The following is a 14,085-nucleotide window of genomic DNA, read 5'->3' as shown; positions in this document are numbered from 1 at the left end:
TTATTCCCTCTCTGTTCAGTACCCATGTGTTAATTCCTGTGTAATCGAGCCGAGTGGGACTTTGGTATTTCTGGCACAGTCATTGAAATTTTTCAGCTCAAATAAACGACCCTGCCTTCACCAAGGATGTTTTTGTTCAAATCAAAATCACTTTGATTTTTACCAATATTGTTTTATACCATTATTAGTGTTGGAAAGCGTCATTCCAGGTTTCTGTGCATACCGACATCTTTTATTGGAGTTCTGTCTGCCAATAACACTCTGACATTTCCACTGCACAATCTATCAGAGTCTTGGGCACCAGGAAGCCCAACCCCTGCTGTTTCCATTGGTTATCCATCCAGTTAACCAGGTTCCAGCTGGATGATTTATTCATTCATTCATTCTTTCCCCACATACCTGATCATAAGTAAAATCACAAAGCTGTTATTTTTAATCCGATGAGCAATACGAGAACATGGAGGCGGGAATTGAGAAATGGCGAGCTCTGGTGATATCACTGAGGCTGGAATGATATGGATTTATCTTTTTTACGTCCATTTCAGTTGCTCTGAGTGTGGTCAGCATTAACCCCAAGCGTAACCCCATGGCTTTGCTTTTGAATGCGTTAGAAATAAGATGTAGATAAGTTGCACTTGTGCTTCTAGACATATTAATATGATGCTTTTGTGAATTCTGTCTCTTTCAGCTGTCTGATTTGAGGAGCGAGTCGTTCCAGCATGGAGGCCTCCACCATTTTACCTGTACTGAAAAAGAAATTGGCGTTTTTGTCAGGTAATAAATGAAGACGGGTCTGCACGTCACGGGTAAATTCAGGAGCAAGATCAATGTAATTCTTCTATTTTATATTAAACTTTGGTCAAATATCTGTCACATTTTGTGCAATTGTTTTACCTTGCGCAATACCAGAAAAATTCAGTTGAAATCAAGCCATTTGAGGTGAATTGGTCCACGTCTGAAAAAACTTGGCATTTGGATTTCCCAGGAAACATTGATTTTCGTGACGTTGCGTGCGGGACGCCTCCCTCTGAATCCTACGCCAGCACTGGTTTGTTTGAGAAAACGACCTGGTGGTTTTCTGCAAACGTTGAAGAAATTATCACGTAATTATTAAAATGGTTAACAGACGTATCGTAGGAGGGTGTAGCAACACCAATCATGATGGGATTAGTACTCATCGTTTCCCAAAAGACCGGACAATGAGAGAGAAATGGGAGCGCTTCGTGCGTGGCACCTGGAAGCCGAGGACCAAAGCAGAGCCGAGAAAAAGCCCAAGAAAATCAGCAATTCACAAGTCGACTGTTGCCAGGGTAAGGAATAATTCTGACATCTCATTATATTCTTCATCCAAAGGTGAAGTAACATTGCGCTCCGGTGACAATTCCATATTTCAATGCAAAATCGCTCGCTGCTAAACTTGGTCTACACAGGCTGTGCACGGAAACCGTGCACGCTCTCTCAGCCTGCTGGCGCTTCCGCAGGCGACGCCACGAACCTGGCTCCAGACTCCTTTGGGATTTTTCCAGACACGTTTTATTTTATTTTTTTCTGCTGGAAACAGATGGCCTTGTGCAAAATTACCCTTCTGGATGAGTGTGTAAAAGGACATACTTTCATATTAAAAAAAACCCCACGAAATTGGTCCAGAATATGCACTTTAAAGATTCTTAGTAACTTGACGAGCTGGAGATGTATTTTTTATAATTTTTTTTTTTTTCCCCTGATTTATTAACTTTTATTAAGAGAGTGATGGTGAAGGAATGATTGTTTATAGCTCCTATAATGTGTCATAGATATTTAAATGTAGCAATAAATGGATAAAAAGTATACTGTTGTGCTTAAAAAGTACAAATTGGTGTTGATTAGAAGTGAAGCACTTTATCAGAGTAACTTTATCACACCACAGTGGCGTTGATTGATGATTATCTCATCCAGCCAACAGGTGATGAGTTTATGCCATCATGTGCTGTCTGGTGTCGTCCACGTTTCACGAAAATCACTTCTCTCAGTTCTTCACCAATGTGTTTTTTTTTTTTTTTTTTTCTCTCTTTCTTTCTTTTTGGCAGGAAGGTCGGTCTGCCTGGGGTGCATATGGCTTCTACCCGGATTTGCATAATTGCAATTAATAATGAAGATATGGAGTAATTAATTAATCCTTAACAAGCAGTTTCCACACACCTCGCTGCTTCTCCCTCAATTCTTCACCGATTTTTGAGTTTTTCTGGTATGAAGGTAGGGGAACCAAGGGTGCATGTAACTTCTACCCAGATTTGCTTCATTACAATTATTAATGAAGTTATGGCCAATGTTCCCTCTAATTTTTCATGTGCCTGAGCATATGTGCCAAGTCCCTGAGCACCTGCCTTGTACCATTGTGAGCAACTTCAGACATACACGCGGGCCAACTGTATAATAATCTTACCATACCGTATCTGTACAGTACCATACAGCAGACCCATTACCCATCACTTTTGTGTGTTGAGGCAAATATCACTCCAATAGCAATAATACCTTCCTATAAAGTGTCCCTGCATTTTTAACACTGCACATAATTTCCGTCTGCACGATTTCGTTGATTGAGTTCACGAATTCAAATGCATAATTTTTGCTTCGCCAGCTTTCTGGGATACTCACATACTTCGCCATGTGATCATGGATTTGTTGAGTTGCCAACATTGACGCATTCATTTTAATGGCGAGAAGAATGTTGTCGATAAGAATTTTGACTTGCTCACGGTCAGACTTCTTCAGTGACTGTTCATTCCTCCTCTCTCGATCTTTCGCGCTCTCCTGCAGTAGTGCACCAATTCCCATTCCTATCCGTAGCCTCCGTACAATCCCAACAGCATTCAAATGACTTTTCTGCTGAATGTGGTGCTTGAGATAGTCCAACTTCCATTCAGTCCATACTTTTCACTCCGAAAACTCACTTGTTACTTTGGCTTCGCAGCACGTCTTGCAGAGCAGCCCGAAAACGAAAAAATGTCCCCAAGTTTTACATCCTGTCCGTCCGTGCGCACATACTCCGACAGCCATTCCAGTTTAAAAGCTTCACATTTCTTTTTTTATTCTCGCTTGATGCGTGGACGTACCCGGTCGTTTCGCCATTGCTGCATTTACCTCAGCTTCACACTCCGAACTCAAACGGCGAGCACTAGCAACAGAATCATAACATGATGGCACGTAACAGTTCCGGTGGACGTGCCATGCGTAAGCTACAACGTCACATTTTATTTTACTAATAGTAATAACACACAAAATAATGAAAAATATTTTTATTGTGTATTATTGTCTATAATTGTGTCTGGCCATCAGTTTTTTAATATCGACTCTAAAAAAAAAAAAAATTAGGAGTGCCAGGAAAGCAGGTAAAGCTAACAAGCTAACCCATTCAGAATTCTCTGCGCTGGCATAGGGTTGCTCTGCGCGGAGAGCGTGGGAGCACTGCGCGATTGCGCAGGCGCGCAGCTTAGAGGGAACATAGGTTATGGCCTAATTAAGCCTTAATGAGCAGTTCAACAAACATCACTTCTTCTCGGTCAATTCCTCTCCATTTTGGATTCTTTCTGGTAAATAGGTTGGGATTCCTAGGGTGGATATTGCTTCTATATATAGTTTGTATATAGCTTACAACATTTATTGTGCAAGGTGGCCCACTTTAGATCGTTCCTTCTGGACTAGGTGTAGCTCACTCCGGCTCCGTCGTCACTGACGGTCTGGTTTTCCATATAACCTCATGGCTCTGTACAACCATGTACCAACAGTTTGGATGGATGTGATGGTCAGGGGTGCACATACTTTTGCCCATATGGTGCAGAAGATGTTGGGTGTTGTATTTCAAACAGCCAGGATGATTTAGTGTGTGTGTGTGCGGTTAAAATTAAATGATGCCTTCAGCTTGAATGACCTTCCTCAGTTTAACTCTCGTCTTCATTCGTGCTTTCTCATTTATTGTAGAAATCATTCACTACAAATGTGTCTGATTCAGCACCTTCTAACTGAAAACAAGGTCGTAAAACGTGACCAGGATCTAATTATCACGACACGTTTCTGGAGTTCCCTGAATACACTTGGAGGAAGGGGACAATTGTGTAATTATCGCTTCATCTGATTTGTATTCTCGCTCGCTCGCTCGCTCGTTTGGCTGAATGGTTTTTAATCTAAAGCTGTGGTACTGTAGTTTGGCGAGAGGAGTAGTCGTGTGTTCTCCTGTTGATTGATTGTTCATCTTGAACGTTCATGTTTGAAGAATCGCTGACGTGCATCTCTGTAGAACTGCGTTCACGAGCCTCATGTTCTTGAGAAATGCTTTTCCTTGAACTGTGCGTTTTGGTTTTAGTCATGCCGTTCTCCTCCTCTAAAAATCTGGCTTTTTCCAGCCATCGTTTTTCTCCCGCAGTGACATCTGGAAACAACTTTTTTGTCTTGTCTTGCTTAGGAATCTAATGGAGTCTAAGCTGATGGATTATGGGGTGCGATATTTTGAATGACCGTTCAAACCACTAATGGCATGTGCTTGTTGGTTTTAAAGTCATGCCGATGCTCGTCTGATTTCTTTGGATATAGTGATGGTTTTTTTTTTTTTTTTTTTTTAGGAATATTTTGTTTCCAGTGGAGTTCTGAGCACAGCAGAACAAAATAAACGTTGCAGCTCAATGGTGAAAATTGATTCCGCATTTCAGCAGCATTATTTAAATTAACCCCTGACGTCGCCTTGATTACTCCACTCGGCTGTTTGTACGAGTTCTGTAAGAACTAAAACATATAAGGGCATCATGTAGGAAAATGATCCATGACACGAAACAGAATTACTGTACCCTCTCTGAATTTGGTTATTTTCTGATCACACACATCAGTGTTGTATGCCTTTTCTACCACAGCAATTTACTAACGAGTGACATGGCATATACTTTTTATCCTCTGCCTCGCCAAAAAAAAGTTACCATTTGGATTTAAAGAAGCAAATACTTCGGAGCCTTTGGTTGGATAATTACTGCAGTAATTAATGTTTTAACCCTAACTGATGCAGTGAGTAACTTCTCATTTCTTTAGCAAACATGTCAGAAGACGTGTCCCGTGCTCATGGAAAAGATGGTATGGTGTTTCAGAAGATCAAATTATTGGCCTGGATCAGGCAAAGAAAACTACTAGGGAGATTACTGAAGTTACTGGAATTGGGTTAAGAACTGTCCAACACATTAACCCTCTGGGGTCTGAGGGTATTTTCTGGCACTCTAATTTTTGTGTGCTCTGATTTTGTCAATTTCAACAAATCTAAGCAGTATTTTCAAAGTCTTATTATTTTTTTTTTGTATACAGCACAAGTTCAGATACAATATCTCTGTAGTCTGTCATGATTGTACTAAAAAAGAAAACAGATAAATGATGTAAAAAGCAGTGTTATAACTGTGCTGGAATGTGTGTAAAAACATGACCTTACCCATTGTGACAAACCATTTTGGTCATTTGAGGTGATTCTGTTCAGTCTGAGGAATGGATCAAACACACACTTGAATCTGCTCTTTTGACTTGGACAATTAACTGGCCATCAAAAAATGTGTCCTATTGTTTTGGGATAAAGGGTTAGCAGTGGGAGGGGTATTCAATGAGAAGGGTAAGAATTTCCATTCCATTCATTGAGAAGAGTGAAAGCCCCTCTCACTGCCAACTCTTAGGGCCAATTTATGCTGACAACCCAGTCCTCGCAGATGGCATCTGCGTAGCCCCCCCCCGGCTTCGCAGATGCTCTGCGCGCACCTCCCAAAATTTGTGACCACCGCAGACAGCGTCGCAGACAAGAGGGCTCTGATTGGTCCACTCCACATCCGCTGTACATGCACTTCCACTTCCCTACTTCCCCCGTTTGGTTTGTTTTCATGACCGCCATTTTTAAAAACACAAGCGAAGATGGAGCAGCACGAAGAGCGGTTGATCGAGGAAGTGAGGAAGTACGTACATCTATACGACTCCAGTTCTAGTCATTATAAGGACAGCGGTGTTGAATGACCTGTTGCTCAGTAACCGGAAGATAAACACTCCACTAACCACACCCACCAACTACTCCTAGCGATTTCGTGACTTCGCGCCCCCTTGCGTTGTGGCGGTGAATAACATCGCACACGCATATTACTCCCCGCTCAACGATAAATTACAACTGTCTGCGAAAAGCTGTCTGCGAAAGCCTTGTCGCAAGAGCATGCAGAGGCTCTTAATCCCATCAGGTCAAGTCCCAATGGGTAAGGTCATTTTTTTTCACACATTCCAACACAGTTCTAAAACTTCTTTTTACAACATCTTCATTATTTTTTAATTATTTATTTATTTTATTTTTTTAAAGAACAATATCATGACACACAGACTACAGAGATATTATTGCAGCTGAAGTGCTGAATACAAAAAAGTCTCATGATTTTGAAAATGCTGCTTAGATTTGTTGAAATTGACCTCATCAGAGCATGCCAGAATCATTAGCGCCAGAAAAAGATGGAAGAAGGAAAGAGCGCAAACGAGCGCTGGTGCATGTTTTATTTACTCAAGAAGCATGCAAAGATTATGGACTACAGCACATGCATATTAACTGATGTGCTCAAAAGAAATATTACATTTACTAGAGTTGATCTTCAGCTGGATCGAGTTGAAGTTCAAAATGACCCCGCTCATCAGTGTCGCAGTTCTCGAGATTGAATTGAATCGCTGTTCGAATCATCCAAAGCACTGTCTGAGCATCAAATCGCCGTGCCATCTCACAGGTTTGACCTCCGAACAGGTCGCCTAAACTCTGTCGGGCAGATTTTATCCTGTTTACGGTGGGTGTTCCCGCTGCGAAAGAGAAACCAATCGAAACCGAAAGAGTGAAAGTGATTCATCATGCTGTTACTATGGGAACAGTCTTTTATGAATGTGTAAGTGGGCTCTCGGCGGTGTGACTGAGGAAGGCGACAAGTTTTCCTTCATCTAATTTAGGTAATTAAAATATTTGGCAGTGGGCACATGGGAAAGTATAGTTTGTCAGTATGTTTATCATACTTGCATGATTTTTAAAAACTCTCCAAGATGTATTTATCTAAATCCATGACCTACTCTTTCTAAACCTGCCGAGCTTCACTGGTGAAGCTCTCGACCCCAGAGGGTTAAAACCTGGAAGGATAGTGCTGAACGGTCAACTTCATGGAAGAAATGTGGTTAGAACAACTCCTTTTACGGAGTGTGATCAGATATCACTTTAACACCTGGTGAAGTCAAATCATTCAAAATAATCGACAGTAGAACTTGTAGCTATGTTTAATAGTGAAATTAAGAATTTCCATACTCGGTGTGAAGAGAACTCGCAGGATTGGGACTAAACAGTTGTGTGTCCATTACAAACACTTATTAGTGAGACTAATCAGGAGAAAAGACTTCAGTTTGCGAGGGAGCATAAAGATGGGACTCTGGAGCGATGGAGAAAGGTCATGTGGTCTGAAGAGTCCAGATTGACCCTGTTCCTGAGTGATGGGCGTGTCAGGGTAAGGAGGGAAGCTCATGAAGCTCCGCCCCATCATGCACAGTGTCCAAGCCTCTGGAGGCAGTGATGATCTGGGGTTGATTCAGTTGGTCAAGTCGAGACTCCGCAATGTTACGGGGCAATAAAATGAAGTCATCTGACGACCTGAATGTACTGAATGACCAGGTTGTTTTTATGTTTCTTTATTTTTTCCCCCTTCCCTGATGGCATGGGCATAAAACTAGGGCTCCAGTTATGAAAGAGTGGTTCAGGGAGCACGAGAAATCATTTTCACTCACAAATTAACCACCACAGAGTCCCGACCTTAACCCCACTGAAAGTCCTCGGGATGCTGGAGAAGACTTTAGAGGGTTTCGACTCTCCTGTCATTAATACAAGATCTTGGTGAAAAATTAATGTGACTCTGGATTAGGGCTGTGCGATATATCGAATATACTCGATATATCGCCGAAAATTCTGTGCGCGATACATAAAATTATTATATCGTAACTATCGAGTATTTTATGGTCATCTTCCGACTTGCGTTCGTTTCGTGTTTGTTTAAAACCTTTCCCGGTGGTTTTCTCCCTGTCCCTCAGGCAGTAACGTGAGAGGCTGCCTAAGGGTAAAGAAAACAGTAACGTCACACACTTGCCAACCAATCCCGGGCGACATCTCGGTGCTGAAAGGAACTTCCAGGAAGATTTTCTAGTTTCGGTTGTGTTGCCAGATTGGCCGGTTTTAAGTGCGTTTTGGCGGGTTTTGAACATATTTTGGGCTGGAAAACATCAGCAGTATCTGGCAACACTGCCAGCGGGAAGATTTCCTAGTTCCGGTTTACAGCGCTGACTCGGTTCGTGCAGTCGCTGGTGTTGCATAGGCTACCGTGTAAGCTCTGCCAATTTCAGCGACAAATTAAAAATGGAAGCGGACGAATTGGTTCCTAAAAGAACGAGTAAGGGGTCAGTCATCTGGCATTTTTTTGGATATCGCGAGGAGGACGTGGAGCAGCAAATGCCAGTTTGTAAAGTGTGCAAAAAAACCCCGTCATCACGAAAGGCAGCAGCCGGAATTCTACACATCTGAGAGGCGGAGAACATTCAGTTCAAAAGTGTGCAAAGAGAGAAATGATGTTTTGCAGATCTCTCTCTTCTCTCCCTTAATCTCTCTCTCTATTGTGAATGTTCCAGTGGTTCTCAGTAGTCAGGTTAATAGCTTGGAGATCTATTTTTTAAAATAATTTAATGAAAGCGCACTTTTCTTATTTAGGCTAAATGTCTCTCTGTGTTGAGCTGCACTTTATTGGTTTGAGCTCTGAGCAGCTCTGTATTGTGTTGCCCCTTTGTTGCAATTTTCAAGATTGTTTTTGCAGTTTGTGCCACATCTTTGTTGAATAAAAATAGTCTTATTTCAATTCAATTGTGATTAATCACCAACATGACAATTTAAAATGTGTTGTTGAAAACCACCTGTAAAGTTAACCAAGAATGTTATTTAATCTGCAGGGATTGTAGTGAAAACAGTAAAGAGTAAAAGTTAGATTTCATGGGGTCCTTTAGAGGAGATTTAAATATATCGAGATATATATCGTATAGACCCCTTTCACTGACGTCACCCGAAACCGGAAGTAAACAGACCCTGCGCCATTTTGGAAGACCAACAAACTCGTGATTAGGGGGAAATAACGGCAGCGGTATGCGAACCCACGAGAATAAAGTGGAGTGGCAAACGACTTAAACAAACAAATCTGAGCTGTTTTATTTATGATTTATTGGCCCAACAGTAGACTTGAAAGAAACCTGTGTGAGACTTGGCAAAAAACTGTGGATATAATGGATAAGTCTGTGCATGATCTGCGGACACTTTGAGGTAAGCAAACGCAAGAAATTCAGATTTAAAACATGCTAAATTGGCCTCAAGTTGATAACTGTATGAGCAAGCCTCCCAGACTTCTACAATTTAATAATAATAATAATTTAGGATGGTTTGGGGCTTGCTCGCTGCTGCCAGGTTGGTTGTTGAGTAGCCTGACTGTTTTTTTTCTTGCGTGTGGTATCATTGTTGACGCGAGGTTGTTTTTTGAACATGCCAATGTGGACACGATTTCCCCTGATGAGTTATGACTTCAGACGCGATGCGTGTGTGGAGGTGTGGAGTCCGCGTGATATGTGCGTAAGATAGGCTTCTCATGTGTTTGGAGATCCGTGCTCCGAGACAAGCGCAAGCACACACACACACCCCCAAGGGAAAAAAAGGGACCCCCCGAAAATATCGGCATAGTTCGAACACTGAGTGTAGGCACTGGGTGTAAACAACAAATAGTTTACAATGTCCGGGTAGCAAACAGATGGCAGAATTGGTGTCCGGTCCTCCTTATGTTTCCATTCTCCCTTGCCACGAGTCTTATCATATGGGTCAAACCCATCAATCACAGCCAGTTTCTCCACATACCGTGCCCTTTCTGCAGCTGGTAATGTACTCACATAACCAGAATTATCATCCATCGTCTCACTTTACTCTCGCTCGTACTTTGTTTTATATTGTGAGTGCATGTACTTGGTCTTCCAATATGGCGCCTAACAAAATCTCGCGGCGCGGTGACGTCATGTGAAAGGGGTCTATATCGTGAAATGGAGAAAATGTATCGGGATATTCATTTTTTCCCATATCGCACAGCCCTAGTCTGGATGGAAATGCATGTTGTAATGGACAAGTTGTGAATGCATACTGTAATCAAAGATAAAGGCTGTCCAATGAAATATTAGTGGGGGATTATTTATTTATTTTTGGCCAGGCAGTGTATTTACTTTTAATGTTGTGATATGTCCACAGAACAAGTTGGCCATCACTGTAGATGCTCACTGCAAATCTCTCCTTATTGTTTTTGTACTCTTCAGGAGGTAAAGACCGGCGCAGCGGCCTGATCCTTACCATCCCGCTATGCACAGAGCAGACGAGCATGGAGGAGCTCAGCTCCACACTGGACTACCTGCTCAGCATCCCCAGGTCAGCGCACTGCAGCCTCTTTCCACAGCGTGCTGGGCTATGTGTTGATCTATGGGGGGGTCTGTCTTTCCCTTATTTGTAATAGCTCCTGCTTCATTCCTGAGTGGGCTGGATCTCCTCGGCCATCCTTTATTGGTCCAACATTGAACGTTTCTGTATTGATTTTGAGCATCATCTGAGCGTCGTCTTTGCTCTGTGCTTCTAAAAGGTTTTTGATGTATTATCCTCTTTTCTCTTTCCATCTTGACTGTTGTTGTTAATGTCTTGGCCAGGGAAGAAAGATTTGCTCTTGCGCTGCTTACACATTGGCAGTGACACCATGTGGCAAAGCGGCGAAAGAGTTTCTGCTTTACAGCATACAGAGGCGGAGCAACTCTTACTGTTTAATATAAATACATAGCAGTACGGCTACTAATGAGTCAGGAACATGTGGTTTTCTTCTTTTTCTTCCATCTTGTTTCCTTTTAGAGTCGCACCCTGTAAAGGTAATGAAGAAAATGTTTGTTTATACCACGGTGCATTTGAATGCTCGCATTTGATTGGTCAGAAGGTTTGTGTTGTATTGATGTCGCCATTCTGGCTGGACAACGACTGACTGGTTCCTATAAGCACTTGTCCAGAAGTCTTTTATTCCTCTTCCACCACATCAGTTTGCCGTGATGTCCTTTTTTAAAAACTTTTTTATTTATTTTAGTTTAAAACAATATTTAATATTATGGAAGGTTGTATGCACTAGAACAGTCTTTTAAACAGCCATTTTTTCCTTGCAATCAGTAAGAAGAGAATTCCTGAAGACTTTCCTGTATCGGAAAACTTGTACGTCTGTCTGCTGTGCCATGCTCACACTGGAGACTCCTTCTGTAAATGTTACACACAGCTGCATTCGATCAGCAGTCGTGTGTGTGTGTTTTTTATTGAAAAAAACCCAACACCGTTGTCTGGCATGCCTGCTGTAGCAGTCCCTGTCAATGAGCCGTTACTATGGAAACCTTGAGCAATGTAAAGTGAAAAATCACTGCTCGTGTGAACACGGGGTTCATCCCCAGCGAGTCTGTACAAGGACACAGGAAAGGTTTTAAGCCAAAGCCGATTAAATGTTTTAACACTGATGTAATTACTTTGCTTTTGGCTTTATGGAAGTCCTTGTTTAATCGTTAATTTGACCCTCTCGAGTTTATTAATTATAAAATATGTCGCATGTAGTGCTCCGACACTCGTTCCTCTCTGATTGCTCTCTGCTGATATTCTATCAGTGATTTAATGAGCCTGGCGCCTGATCACGACCCCTCCAGACTGGTCCAGAGCGTCGTTTAAATGCCAGCTGAGCCGCGCTGCGGTGTGACGCACCCGCCTTTTCAGATCTGGCGAGTATTTTTGGAATATTTGAGCCATTCTGAGAGCAGAGTGTGTTAAAGATGACCCTCCTGGCAAACCCAGTCAGTGTGTAGGACAGAAACATGGCATGGAAGTTCAAGCTTGTTCTCACTCTCTCTGTTAAATGCATATCAGTGTATGATTAAGTGGAGCTTTTGAGACTTGTCTGACTCTCTTCGTTCACTCTTTCAGAATAATCTCTCGTCACCTCTGTCTCCATGTCCCTGTCTGTTTATTCATCCCTGTTCGTATTTCCGATACGTCTGCCTGCTGTTATGGCTGGGAGACATGTTGATATGATAGTGATTCATCAAGATGGATTGTCACAACTCTCTTCTCAGATCTTATAATCTTTCTCCCCCCCAAGAAAGTTACAGACTCCTGGAAGCAGCTGATTTTGATCAAGTTTTCTGCTTTTTGAAATCTTTTTTTTTTTTTTTTTAAATTGTCCAATAAAGCAAAATCCCCCCCAAAAAACCTACTAAAGAATCAAGTCCTTTTTAGTGTTCATTTTTGGAAACATTTTGTGTGTGTGTGTGTGTGTGTGTATATATATATATATATATATATATATATATATATATATATATATATATAGTGATTCCATGCTTATGGGTACTGAAATGGGGACATGAACTTATTCACCTAAAACCATTTCTTTTTTTACCATCAGGTCACAAAACATGTAATCTTTAATGAATGATATGTTAAAAGATAACTTTAATTTTCTGAGATGTAATAAAAACATATTTATATTCCAAAGTCAAGCCATCTCGCGTCTGTTACAAATTAATTACAATCTAGCTCTATACCATGTTAATCTTATTGAAAGAATGTGTATGTTTATTCTACTACACACGTTTATTAATTATATTTGCTAAAACATCACCTTCCTATGTTTCAAAAAGTAATTCTACATTGTTAAAATTGAGAATCTATATGTCCACAACACTTCTGTTACGTTCTGACTTTGGCATATAAATGTTTTTATTACATCTCAGAAAATTAAAGTTATCTTTTAACATATCATTCATTAAAGATTACATGTTTTGTGACCTGATGGTAAAAAAAAGAAATGGTTTTAGGTGAGTTTTTAAAAATAAGTTCATGTCCCCATTTCAGTACCCATAAGCGTGGAATCACTCTTTTTATATATATATATATATATATATATATATATATATATATATATATATATATATATATATATATATATAAATAATAAATGTATAAAATACACACACGCACTGCCTAATCCACCCTGTAATAACACCCATTTTATCTTTTATTTATTATATATATTTTTAAACCCTCTGGGGTCGAGAGGTTCTCCAGCAAAGCTCGACAGGTTTGGAATGAGTAGGTCATGTATTAAGATAATTGAGTTTTTAATCATACAAGAATGATAAACATAGTGATAAACTTTACACTTTCCTGTGTGTCCATTGCCAAATAATATTTATAGTTTTTAAATGACCTAAATTAGATGCAACATAAAACGTCCCCTTTCTCAGTCACCACGGAGTTGGAGCGCTGAGTGCCCACTTGTGCATTCATACAAGACTGTTACCATGGTAACAGCATGATTTTCACCTTTTCAGTTTCGATTGGTTTCTCTCAGGACCGCCGACTGTAAACAGGATAAAATCTTTCGCAGAGTTCAGGGTATCTGGAGGTAAAACTTGAGACCGCACGTGGATTTTATGCGCTTCAGATGATTCAGTACAGCGATTTCAATCCTGAGAACTATGACTCTACGCTCCCCCCCCCCCCCCCCCCCCGAGATCTTCAGTTGGATTGAGTCAAAGCTAAACTCAAGCAAGTGTAAATATTTCTCCTATTTCTGATGAGCAGAGTGTACGCTGTAGTGCAAACACAGGAAAAATGACTGAGCAATTTTTCCAGAGTTAAGTGTTTTCCTCAAAAATAGTTAATTTTGCTCTATTTTGAGTTTAGAGTATAAAATTTGGAGTGGAAGCAAAATTAGAGTGACAGAGTTGGTTGTGGCTCTGAACTGAATAAAAATAGTCCAGGAGTTCATTTCAAGACACACTGAAAAGTCAAATGCCAAAATAAAATCAAATAGCAGATAAATGAAGATGTTGTAAAAACCAGCTTTAGAACTGTGTTGGAATGTGTGAAAAAACATGACCTTACCCATTGGGACATGACCTGATGGGATTAAGAGATGGCAGTGGGAAGGGTTTTCACTCTTCTCATTG

At 40.8% G+C, this 14,085-nt stretch overlaps 1 protein-coding gene across 2 annotated transcripts in view; it reads left to right on the top strand.

The window, feature by feature from the left end:
- Window positions 1–14,085, top strand: part of sestd1 (SEC14 and spectrin domains 1) — a 151,742-nt gene that overhangs the window by 17,474 nt on the left and 120,183 nt on the right. For both annotated transcript variants that reach the window (XM_060928949.1, XM_060928948.1), the window contains exons 3-4: window positions 689–774; window positions 10,381–10,489. In XM_060928949.1, coding sequence (XP_060784932.1) covers window positions 720–774; window positions 10,381–10,489 — 164 coding nt within the window. In that variant the 5' untranslated portion in view covers window positions 689–719. The remainder of the gene's footprint in view (window positions 1–688; window positions 775–10,380; window positions 10,490–14,085) is intronic.

Source organism: Neoarius graeffei, chromosome 9 (genome assembly GCF_027579695.1).
Source record: "Neoarius graeffei isolate fNeoGra1 chromosome 9, fNeoGra1.pri, whole genome shotgun sequence".
In the NCBI taxonomy this organism is placed as follows: Eukaryota; Metazoa; Chordata; class Actinopteri; order Siluriformes; family Ariidae; genus Neoarius; species Neoarius graeffei.
The sequence above is the reverse complement of the archived record's forward strand: the minus strand, read 5'-3'. Positions and strand labels throughout refer to the sequence as shown.